The 12,401-nt window shown below is 43.5% G+C and overlaps 1 protein-coding gene across 5 annotated transcripts in view; it reads right to left on the minus strand.

The window, feature by feature from the left end:
* The window catches only part of TMEM241 (transmembrane protein 241), a 219,107-nt gene that overhangs the window by 181,093 nt on the left and 25,613 nt on the right, over nucleotides 1-12,401 (minus strand). For 3 of the 5 annotated variants that reach the window (XM_069731199.1, XM_069731200.1, XM_069731196.1), the window contains exon 4: nucleotides 4,767-4,848. The exons of the other annotated variants lie outside the window; for them this stretch is intronic. In XM_069731199.1, the coding sequence (XP_069587300.1) occupies nucleotides 4,767-4,848 (82 nt within the window). The remainder of the gene's footprint in view (nucleotides 1-4,766; nucleotides 4,849-12,401) is intronic. 5 annotated transcript variants of the gene reach the window in all.

The following is a 12,401-nucleotide window of genomic DNA, read 5'->3' on the forward strand; positions in this document are numbered from 1 at the left end:
GGCATGGGCCATTTAGTTCTCCTGAAAACATGTACGTATATAATGATGCAATCACAGAGTTACAAAGAGACAAAAGCCATAGCAATGCCTGCAAAAAAGTATACAGCTCATTGAAAAGAAGAAAAAAATAAAAACCTTTGAAAAATCATAGTTGCATAGCAGCACAACAAAGACCACAAGCACTAGAATGGGAGCATCACTGCTGTTCTGAGTGGAGGGAGACTGGTTGCTGCCACCACTGACAGTCTGGTCTGATTTTGTCGTTTCTTGTTGGCAGCAGACATCCTAATAGCCATTTGTTATGGTGGGCACAGTGACTGACTCATCTGCAGCAGGGTCATGGATGGCGGGCACGTTACTGTTGGGTTATTGACAGAGCACTAGATCTGAGACCTGGGCAGACTATCAGGATGCCGCAAACCCATATAGTAAAGATGGCGGCAATACAGGTGCAAAATACTGATGAGACAACCACTCACAGCCTACCAGTTCATTGAGGGGGGATTCCTTAGTATTAAATTATTTATTATTATAGCGCAATATATTTCATTTCATGGCGCTTTACATCTGAGGAGGGGTATACATAATAAAAACAGGTACAATAATCTTGAACAATACAAGTCATAACTGGTACAGGAGGAGAGAGGACCCTGCCCGCGAGGGTTCACAATCTATAAGGGATGGGTGAGAATACAGTAGGTGAGGGTAGAGCTGGTCGTGCAGTCGTTTGGTCGATCGGTGGTTACTGCAGGTTGTAGGCTTGCCGGAAGAGGTAGGTCTTCAGGTTCTTTTTGAAGGTTTCGATGGTAGGCGAGAGTCTGATATGTTGTGGTAGAGAGTTCTAGAGTAGGGGTGATGCGCGAGAGAAATCTTGTATGCGATTGTGGGAAGAGGTAATAAGAGGGGAGTAGAGAAGGAGATCTTGTGAGGATCGGAGGTTGGGTGTACGTAAGTACTGGGAGACGAGGTCACAGATGTATGGAGGAGACAGGTTGTGGTTGGCTTTGTATGTCATGGTTGGGGTTTTGTACTGGAGTCTCTGGGTAATGGGGAGCCAGTGAAGGGATTGACAGAGGGGAGAGGCCGGGGAATAGCGGGGGGACAGGTGGATTAGTTGGGCAGCAGAGTTTAGAATAGATTGGAGGGGTGCGAGAGTGTTAGAGGGGAGGCCACAGAGCAGGAGGTTACAGTAGTCGAGGCGGGAGATGATGAGGGCATGGACTAGGGTTTTTGCAGATTCTTGGTTTAGGAATGTACGGATCCGTGAAATATGTATGAGTTGAAGGCGGAAGGAAGTGGAAAGGGCTTGGATATGCGGTTTAAAGGAGAGATCAGTGTCAAGGATTACCCCGAGACAGTGAGCTTGTGGGACTGGGGAGAGTGGGGGAAAGAATGAATTGTTTTATCCATGACAAAATTGCACAGAAGAGGTTTGTATAGGGTGCTGGTAATACACAGGTTGCTATTAATCCTAATGTCAGGACTAACAAGTGTGAGGACCCTTGATATGGGTTGCGAGCTTGAATATCTTGGCCAAAATACTGACCAATACCTCATTATATTATGTATATTTTTTCACATCAATTTCAGGGTGCAGCCAAACCCAGCAGTGTTGGTAATGTAAACTAGGGTGTCTGCCCTCATGGAATGCACTTAGGTGGTGCGGGGCAGTCCTCCGGATCTAATAGTATGGGCGGCACTAATGGGCTGTAAACCAGACACTGTGCATCACTTGTGTGTGACCAGCGCCCTAAACAAGCCACTTTTGAGCAATTTAACACTAAGCAATCCCCCCTCCATGAATTGGTAGGCTGTGAGTGGTTCTCTCATCAGCATCTTGCCCCTCTGTTGTCGCCATCTTTATTACATGGGTTTGCTGCATCCCATAGTGCTTTAGTCCAGAGACCTGGGCAGGTAAACACTGCTGCCTCTTATTTGCTGTATTAATTCTTGAATTTTTTGAGAATTCTTATTCCTATTTTCGTTGCTTTGCTTTTAATTTTAGTGATTGATAGTCTGACAAACCGAGCTTATGAAATTCAGGCCACTAAATGAGTAACTGAGGGTAAAAAGGATCTTTCACAAATATTTTTAAATTAAACTAAAGTCCATCCTCCAATTGCTGGTGATTCACCGATTCTGGAACAGGTTACCCCTTTTCCTTCTGTGCCCCTGCTTTCCAAATGTTTATTGAGATCTTTAACATTACATTTAGATTTTCCTAATGTGCCCTTGAGTTTTTTTGGCCAATCCATTAATTTTAGGTGACTTGCCCGGAAATAACAGAAGAGCAGGTTTGGAACACTGCATTGAGCCTTAGTGTTGATTTCCAGTCAAAGCACACACTAAGGCTATGTTCACACGTTGCCTTTTTTCTACAGGCAAAACCTGCTCTCTTGGCAGTAAAGAAGCTGCTTACAAAAAAAGCAGGTTTTGCTGCGTTCTTGCACTGACTCATTGCTTTCTATGGGTGCAAAAATGCGGCAAAATCACAGAGAAGTGACAGGCTGCAATCTGAAAAAACGCAGAAGTTTTCCAAATCAGTCAGGAAAAAGGAAACCAATGTCTGTGCATGAGATTACGGAAATCTCATACCCGTTGCTCGCACTGTAAAAAGCAGCTTAAAATTTGCAGAAAAAAACGCATCAAAAACGCAAAGTGTGAACATAACCTTAGGGACACCAACTGAAATGGTGGTCTCATTAATGAGCCATAAAAGAAAATTCCTATTCAAGATCCCCTCTGAGCCTGGAAGCACAGCCGCAGTAGTAATGGACCCCAAACATCTATTACATGGAAAGCAACTACCTTATATATGCGAGTATAAACTGAGATTTTCAGCCCATTTTTTTTAGGCTGGAAGTGCCCCTCTATGATTATATTTGAGTCATTGTCCCAGGGGGTAAGCTGGGAAGCGGCAGTCACATCATACTCACCTCAGGGTAGCGCTCACAGCAAGCCGGCATCAGCAACCATAGAGGTCTCAAGGACCTCTATGGTTACTATGCCGACGCATCGCTAACCCCTGATCATGTGACGGGGTCGGCGATGAGCGCTTTTCTTGCCTCGAGGCCGGAAGCGGTAGTTAAATGCCACTGTTAGCGTTTGACAGCGGCATTTAACTATCGTAGTTAATAGCCTCGGGTGGATCGCGATTCCACTCGCCGCTATTGCGCGCACACGTCAGCTGTTCAAAACAGCCGACATGTTGCGGCTTTGATGTGGGCTCACCGCCGGAGCCCACATCAAAGCAGGGGGATCTGACCTTGGACGTACTATCTCGTCCAAGGTCAGAAAGGGGTTAATCGCAGCAGCATATGGGGCATATTATTCTATGGAGCATCTTATGGGGCCATCATAAACTTTATGGAGCATTATATGGGGCTCCTGATTCAATATGTATCTTCAAAAACATTTAACCTACTGATGTCTCAATTAATTTTACTTTTATTGGTATCTATTTTTACTTTTGACATTTAGGCTATGTGCACACGTTCAGGATTTCTTGCAGAAATTTCCTGAGAAAAACCTGAAACTTTCTGCAAGAAATCTGCATGCATTTTTTGCGCGTTTTTACCACATTTTTGGTGCTTTTTTGCAGATTTTTCCGGACATTTCCCAATGCATTGTATACTGGGAAATCCGCAAAATTAATGAACATGCTGCGTTTTTTACCGCGATGTGTTTATTTCGCGGAAAAAAAACGCATCATGTGCACAAAAATTGCGGAATGCTTTCTAAATGATGGGATGCATAGTGTATGCTTTTTTTTGCGGTTTTATAGCGTTTTTATGGCGAAAAAACAGCAACGTGTGCACACAGCCTTACCGGTAGCTGCTGTATTTCCCACCGTAGGCTTATACTCGAGTCAATAAGTTTTCACAGTTTTTTGTGGCAAAATTAGGGGGGGTCAGCTTATACTCGAGTATATACAGGAATTGAAAAGCCAGTGCCTAATGATACTCTCTCTACTTCTGTTACCAAGAGAAAATATGCAATTAGCCATAACATCTAATCATATAAAGTCAGTCATTGGCTGGAAGAGAAGCCAGATTATAACACACCATTTATTTATTTTCAAATAAGAGCTATGGGCATTAATAATATGGACATCAAGACATGAAGTACCTACTTAAACGGTCATTTGCTTCTATTGAAATACAAGTGTCGAAAACTTGTCAAGGAGAGGTGACAGATGCTACTTAAAGGGAATCTGTAACCGGGATTTTGCCACCAAATCAAAGAGCAGCATAATGTACAGTAATTCACTGGTCTCCTGGCAGAAGTTTTGAAAATTTTGTGCTGAAAAAAAGATTTTGTTTTTGCGTTTTTTTGTTTTTTGTTTTATATTAGAGGACTAGTAAACTTGCTGCCATGTATTCTTCCATTTTTATAAGCACTGTATAACATTGCCTCCCACAACTGAGTGGCCTATTCCTGCCTATGCAGTGTACACAGAATTCTGCAAATTTGTGGTTGGGGCGGAGATATATATAGAGCTCAGCATTCAGAGAACTGCTAGATCTGCAGCAGAAAAAAACACTGATTTTATCAAAACTGCCGCAAGCAGCCCAGTAAGTGATACATCACTAGAATCAGAGTCTCAACACCTACATTATGCTGCTTTCAGATGAAGTAGCAAAGACCTGCTGACAGGTTACCTTTATGTAGCATGCAGAGAAAGTGATGGGTGTATAAGAGGTTATGAAAACCAGACTTGGCTGGTTACCAGGATGAAAGTACAGAACATGGGCAATGTCACCTACCAGCCTTGACAGAGCTCTGGAACCTGCATAAATAATGCCCACAAAGAATGCAGACGCTGGAAGCCAAGACACAATGTCAGCCCTGTAAAACAGTTAAGAAGTGGTCATGTAATGTGCAGATCCCAAACATCATTTTATACACAGTCCAGCCAGAGAAGCACTAATCACACCACAAAAGCTTAGAAAAAAAGCATGTTTTTCTGATTGTAAATCTAACATAAAAAAAACTAAATTCCAATTCCAACAACATAATATAACTTAAACGGAATCTGTGACCAGATATTTGCTACAGAGATCAACATGATGTAGGGGCAGAGACTGTGGTTCCAGCGATGTATCATTTACTGGGCTGCTTGCTGCATTGTTGATAAAAATCACTTAAATCTGCTGCAGATCTATCAGTTCTCTGAATGCTGAGCTCTGTATAGCCCCGCTGACAGCACTGATTGTGTGCACTGTGCATAGGCAGAAATCTGCCAGTGGTGAGGGTGTGGCTATATAGAGCTCATAAATATGTTGAACTACATGGAAGTAGGCTTACTAGTTCTCTAGTAACAAAATAATTTTTTTCAGCAGGAGTTTATCAAGACAACAGCAAACAGCCCAATAAGTAACATCACTGAAATAAGGGTCTCTGCCCCTACAATGTGCTGCTCTCAGATTTGTGACAGATTCCCTTTAAAGCTGTTGCCCAAGATTACCCTTAGCATCATCAATCTCACAATGGTGGGGTCAGATACCCTGCACCACCACTGATCTACTCTTAGCAGCTAATGTGTTTGAATGGAAACAGTGTATAGAGCTGGAACAGCACAGCTCCATACACTGTGTACTGGCTGGACTCAAGTATGGCAGCACAGCTCCCATTCACTTCATCAGGAGCTGAGCCAAAGTACCTGAGGTCATTACACATTGTCTGAAGCCAAGCTATTCCGGCTCGATACCGCAGGAGAGGTGAAGGGAGGAGAAAAACTAACAAGGATCCAGTGTAGGAGATCTTAATCCTCGGGGTGGGATAGGACCCTCAGTAATCACTAATTGACATGTCACGCTTTCTCTCAGGGGAGAAAAGAAAAAAAAAAATTGTGCATGGGTTTGGGTATGCATAAATAGGGTGTTTGGTAATTCCACAATCATTTGCAATGTCTAATAGTTGTTTTTTTCCCTCAAATTCTCCATCTACACAGGTGTATGTTAAAGGTTGCATACATTTATTTCCACATCGTTCTTATTATTTTCAAAAATGGTGTTCCCTGGTGTCACATAGTTATTAAGGTTGAAGGAAGACTATATGTCCATCTAGTTCAACCCATAGCCTAACCTAACATGCCCTAACATGTTGATCCAGAGGAAGGCAAAAAAAACCCATGTGCAAAGAGTAAGCTCCACATTGGGGAAAAAAATTCCTTCCCGACTCCACATACGGCAATCAGACTAGTTCCCTGGATCAACGCCCTATCAAGGAATCTAGTGTATATACCCTGTAACATTATACTTTTCCAGAAAGGTATCCAGTCCCCTCTTAAATTTAAGTAATGAATCACTCATTACAACATCATACGGCAGAGAGTTCCATAGTCTCACTGCTCTTACAGTAAAGAATCCGCGTCTGTTATTATGCTTAAACCTTTTTTCCTCCAACCGCAGAGGATGCCCCCTTGTCCCTGTTTCAGGTCTATGATTAAAAAGATCATCAGAAAGGTCTTTGTACTGTCCCCTCATATATTTATACATTAAAATGAGATCACCCCTTAGTCTTCGTTTTTCCAAACTAAATAGCCCCAAGTGTAATAACCTATCTTGGTATTGCAGACCCCCCAGTCCTCTAATAACCTTGGTCGCTCTTCTCTGCACCCGCTCCAGTTCAGCTATGTCTTTCTTATACACCGGAGACCAGAACTGTGCACAGTATTCTAAGTGTGGTCGAACTAGTGACATGTATAGAGGTAAAATTATGTTCTCCTCATGAGCATCTATGCCTCTTTTAATGCATCCCATTATTTTATTTGCCTTTGTAGCAGCTGCCTGACACTGGCCACTGAATTTAAGTTTGTCATCCACCCATACACCCAGGTCTTTTTCATTGACGGTTTTGCCCAGAGTTTTAGAATTAAGCACATAATTATACATCTTATTACTTCTACCCAAGTGCATGACCTTACATTTATCCCCATTAAAGCTCATTTGCCATTTATCAGCCCAAGCTTCTAGTTTACATAAATCATCCTGTAATATAAAATTGTCCTCCTCTGTATTGATTACCCTGCAGAGTTTAGTGTCATCTGCAAATATTGAAATTCTACTCTGAATGCCCCCTACAAGGTCATTAATAAATATGTTAAAAAGAAGAGGGCCCAATACTGACCCCTGTGGTACCCCACTGCTAACCGCTACCCAGTCCGAGTGTGCTCCATTAATAACCACCCTTTGTTTCCTATCCCTGAGCCAGCTCTCAACCCACTTGCACATATTTTCCCCTATCCCCATTATTCTCATTTTATGTATCAACCTTTTGTGTGGCACCGTATCAAAAGCTTTTGAAAAGTCCATATACACTACATCCACTGGGTTCCCTTGGTCCAATCCGGAACTTACCTCTTCATAGAAACTGATCAAATTAGTCTGACATGAACGGTCCCTAGTAAACCCGTGCTGATACTGGGTCATGAGGTTATTCCTCTTCAGATACTCCAGTATAGCGTCCCTTAGAATGCCCTCCAGGATTTTACCCACAGTAGAGGTTAAGCTTACTGGCCTATAGTTTCCGAGTTCAGTTTTTGTTCCCTTTTTGAATATTGGCACCACATTTGCTATACGCCAGTCCTGTGGCACAGACCCTGTTATTATGGAGTCTTTAAAGATTAAAAATAATGGTCTATCAATGACTGTACTTAATTCCTGCAGTACTCGAGGGTGTATCCCATCCGGGCCCGGAGATTTGTCAATTTTAGTGATTTTTAGACGCCGCTGCACTTCCTGCTGGGTTAAGCAGGTGACATTTAATTGGGAATTTTTATCACTAGACATTTTGTCTGCCATGGGATTTTCTTGTGTAAATACTGATGAAAAAAAGTCATTTAGCATATTGGCTTTTTCCTCATCCTCATCCACCATCTCACCCAGACTATTTTTAAGGGGGCCAACACTATCATTTTTTAGTTTCTTACTATTTATGTAGTTAAAGAATATTTTAGGATTATTTTTACTCTCTCTGGCAATGAGTCTCTCTGTCTCAATCTTTGCTGCCTTGATTTGCTTTTTACAGAATTTATTTAATTTTCTGTATTTATTTAATGCCTCCTCACTACCTACTTCCTTTAATTCTCTAAATGCTTTCTTTTTGTCCCTTATTGCGCCCCTTACAGCTCTATTTAGCCATATTGGTTTCCTCCTATTTCTAATATGTTTATTCCCATACAGTATATACTGTGCACAGGTCCTATCCAGGATGCTAATAAACGTCTCCCATTTTCTCTGTGTATTTTTGTGTCTCAGGATATCGTCCCAGTTAATTGCACCAAGATCCTCTCTCATCCGTTGGAAATTTGCCCTCCTGAAGTTTAGTGTCCTTGTAACCCCTCTACTACACATCTTTTTAAAGGATACATGAAAACTTATTATTTTGTGATCGCTATTTCCCAAGTAACCCCCAACCCTTATATTTGATATGCGGTCTGGCCTGTTGGTTAATATTAGGTCTAGCAGTGCCCCCCTTCTTGTTGGGTCCTGAACCATCACTCTGGATCTGTGCCATAGCTGCATATATATATTCCCTAATGACTGGAATAGGCGCAGAGAGGTGTTTGTAAAGATACGCAGCTCTGCTCCATCACAGAAGATGCTGGTAGTGAAGTCTGACCTGCCATGCCATATCACACAGAAGGACGGGTCTGACCTTTTCTGGGGGAGTTTTCAGTTTTCCTGCATATGGCTGCCTGCTTATGACTGGTCAATGTTTTCAGGGAAGAAAGTAAATGCCCCCAGAGAAGAATCTCTACCAACATCCCCTTGGTTATACTGGAAATTAGCATATAAACTTTACAGGCCAATATCGGATGAGGGAAGGAAAAAAAAAAAAAACCAAAATGTTTTCTTCAGCTCTGCAGCCACTATTCTGTGACTTGTCCGTTCTAACATACCCAAATTGGTGAGAAGTTCTCTTTAAAACATTAAATTACTATTTGACACTTTCATAGCATGTTTAAAGCATATAAAACATAGAAGAATGATGGGTGGCAGTCCAGGAAGTGGAGATGGCATCAGAGCAGGGGGGCGTTTAGTTTTCCAGAGGGGCCAAATGAGACACCATGACTGTTGTGAAGGGCCGAGGCTGAACCAATAACTATCACTTAATATTGAGCAGAATTAAATATGCAAAATCTCCATGCACACTGCGCGAGCCCCGCGCAGCCCACCCCCATACACACTGCGCGAGCCCCACCAATACACACAGCATGAGCCCGACATTTTCCCCACTGTACGAAGGCTTTGTATTTGATACACTGCCGATTTTGCAAGTTTTTCCACCTACAAAGAATGGAGAGGTCTGTAATTTTTATTGTAGGTACACTTCAACTGTGAGAGACAGAATCTAAAAATAAAGAGGAGAAAATCACATTGTGTGATTTTTAAATTAAATTGCATTTTATTGCATGAAATAAGTATTTGATCACCTATTAACCAGCAAGAATTCTGTCTCTCACAGACATCTTAGTTTTTCTAACAGGTCTCTTACTCCGCCCTCCTACTCTGTACTCATTATCTGTATTAATTGTACCCGTTTGATCTAGTTACCTTAATAAAAGACACCTGTTCACGTAATCAATCACACTCCAACCTCCCCACCATGGCCATGACCAAAGAGGTGGCTAAGGAGACCAGAGACAAAATTGTAGACAAGCAGTAGGAAAGTTTTATGAAAAGGCATCAACTACTGGCACAATTATTAGAAAATGGGAGAAAAAATAAATAAAAATAATGAGGACTGTCAATCTTCCTTGGTCTGGGGCTCCATGAAAGATCTCGACTCATGGGGTAATAAAGATTCTGAGAAAGGTCAGGAATCAGTCCAGAAGTAGACAGGAGTACCTGGCCAATGACCTGAAGAGAGCTGGGACCAGTGCCTCAAACAGTACCTTTATACTACGACATCATGAATTAAAATCCTGCAGGGTAACCAAGGCCCCCCTGCTCATGCCAGCACATGTCCTCGACTGTTTGAAATTCGCCAATGACCATCTGGATGATCCAGAGTAGGAATGGGAGAAGATCGTGTGGTCAGATCAGACCAAAATAGAACTTTTTGTTATTAACAACATGATGAGTGGGGATGACAGAGTGCACGGGCTCCTTACTGAAGGGCTAGGACTTTGTCTTGAGGGAGAATCACCAACCCTCGGGAAGAGTCCAGGGTCATGCCTAGAAAGGATATCTGCTGGCTGGAACGGGGGAAGACTTGGCTAAGTTTATCAGCCAACCCAGACGAGAAAGTGTATCGGAAGTGATTCGAACGGACTCTGCGCAGTCATGGAAAGATGGACCCTTGACTAGGAGGTCATCCAGATAGGGCAGGATGACCACGCCCCGAGAGTGCAAGATGGACATGATGGCCGCCATGACCTGTGAAGACCCTGGGAGCAGTGGCAAGGCCGTGAATTGAAAATGCTGTTTGTGAATGGCGAAACGCAGGAACTTTTGGTGGGGGGGAAATCGGGATGTGCAGGTAAGCATCTTGAATATCGATGGATGCTAGAAACTCCCCTTTTTCCATTGAGGTGATGACCAAACGCAGAGACTCCATGCGGAAATGATGGACCTTGACAAACTTGTTTATAAGTTTGAGGTCTAGTATGGCTCTCACTTTTCCCTCCTGTTTTGGGACAACGAATAGAATTCCCTCGAACCTTTCGATTTCCGGAACCGGGACAATGATGCCATCACAGCACAAAGAGTCTATGGCTCGAGAGAAAGCTTTTGCCCTTGCCCATGATGCTAGAAGTCGGGAAGGAAAGAAACGAGCCAAGGGACGCGAAGAAAAATTGATTTTGTATCCGGAAGACACCAGGTCTCTGACCCATTCATCGTGAACGACAGAGCCAGACCTGACTAAAATGAAGTAGGTGACCTCCTACCCTGCTGGTGTCAACCGGATAACCCCATGAGTCATTGGGCGGAAAATCTGTGGGACCTAGATCCTTTAGATCAAGACTGTTTGGGCCAACCCATCCATTGCTGATTGGACCTATAGGATGCCTGGGGCCCTCTATTCGTGCGAGGAGAGCGTCCTGATCCTGAAGACGTAGTGGTAGTGGACCAACCCGCTATTGAGTGAAAGGCTCGGAAACGTATTTGTTGTTGACGCCGAAAAGGATGCCTAAGCCTCTGCTGGCGAAGAAATTTTCTCTTTCCTCCCATACCATCTGAGATAAGCTGATCCAGCTTCTCTCCAAACAAATGCCCACTCTGGTAAGGAAGTGATGTCAGAGACTTTTTTGATGCAGAATCCTCCTTCCATTCTCTGAGCCATAAAGATCTTCTGATCGTGATGGCATTTGCCGCCGCCAAGGAAGGATGTACCAGGTAATCTCCGGCCCGAGAAATTTGGCTAGCCAGCTGCGCTGCCTCTGGAGGAAGATTACTGCTCTGAATGGAATTAGCCAAGGTCTCCAACCAGGAAACCATTGCTTTAGCTACCCACGCTACAGCTATGGAAGGATATAAAGCCATACCCTGAGGCCTCGAAGACAGAAAGCCAAATGTTCTATCTGGTGGTCTGTGGGATTTTTAATAGATGATCTGTCCGGCAGGGATAGAAGGGTTTTGGATGCCAGGCAAGAGAGACTAGCGGGTCTACTACAGGGGACTTGGCCCATCTTTTCTCAGATCGGCTGAGAAAGGGTACTTCACCTCAAGCGTTTTTTGTCCTATAAAGCGCTTATCCGGCAGCTCCCTGTGCTGATTAACTATATCCCGAATGTCCAGATGAATGGAGAGTGTTCTATGAGGACTATTAGCTTTTTTGAAGCACACAGCGTGATCCGGCACAGAGACAGAGTCTTCATCAACCTTCAGAGTTTGGTTGATGGCCTCAATCAGAGAATCCACCGTCCTCTGAAAGTCTGGCGAATCCGGATGTAAGGAGAAGTCAGATTCATACACAGAATCGAATTCACTACCAACATCTGATGAGGGAAAACAAGAAACGGAGCTCACGGACGCCATGGCACGTGATTGTACGGGAGACGTTTCCTAGATGCTTGTACGTTTCCAGATTGTGTGCGGCACCTGCTAGCCGACTGTACCCGTGTAGGGGAGGGTCCCTCTGCATTAGACATGCGAGCTCCACAATCCCTAGAAGGAACACTGAAGGATTCAAGCGCTTTGGCCAGAGAAGTCAAAGATTGCGACAGAGACAAGACCCACTCAGGGAGATTAAAGGACACTGGGCTCAGTGTCAGCGAGGTGCTCCTGAGCGCATTTGGGGGTCACAGGATTTGCAGAGCGGTGAACTCTGAGCTTTTGGAAACCCAGACTGGCAGGAGTTACATGAAGTGAAAAAGACTAAGAGTCTTGTGGGACTTTTTAGGTGCCTGAGGTTTGGACATGATGTACTCCTATGTGCCCCCTTAATCAGGG

The sequence above is a fragment of the Ranitomeya imitator genome, chromosome 6 (assembly GCF_032444005.1).
Source record: "Ranitomeya imitator isolate aRanImi1 chromosome 6, aRanImi1.pri, whole genome shotgun sequence".
NCBI lineage: Eukaryota > Metazoa > Chordata > Amphibia > Anura > Dendrobatidae > Ranitomeya > Ranitomeya imitator.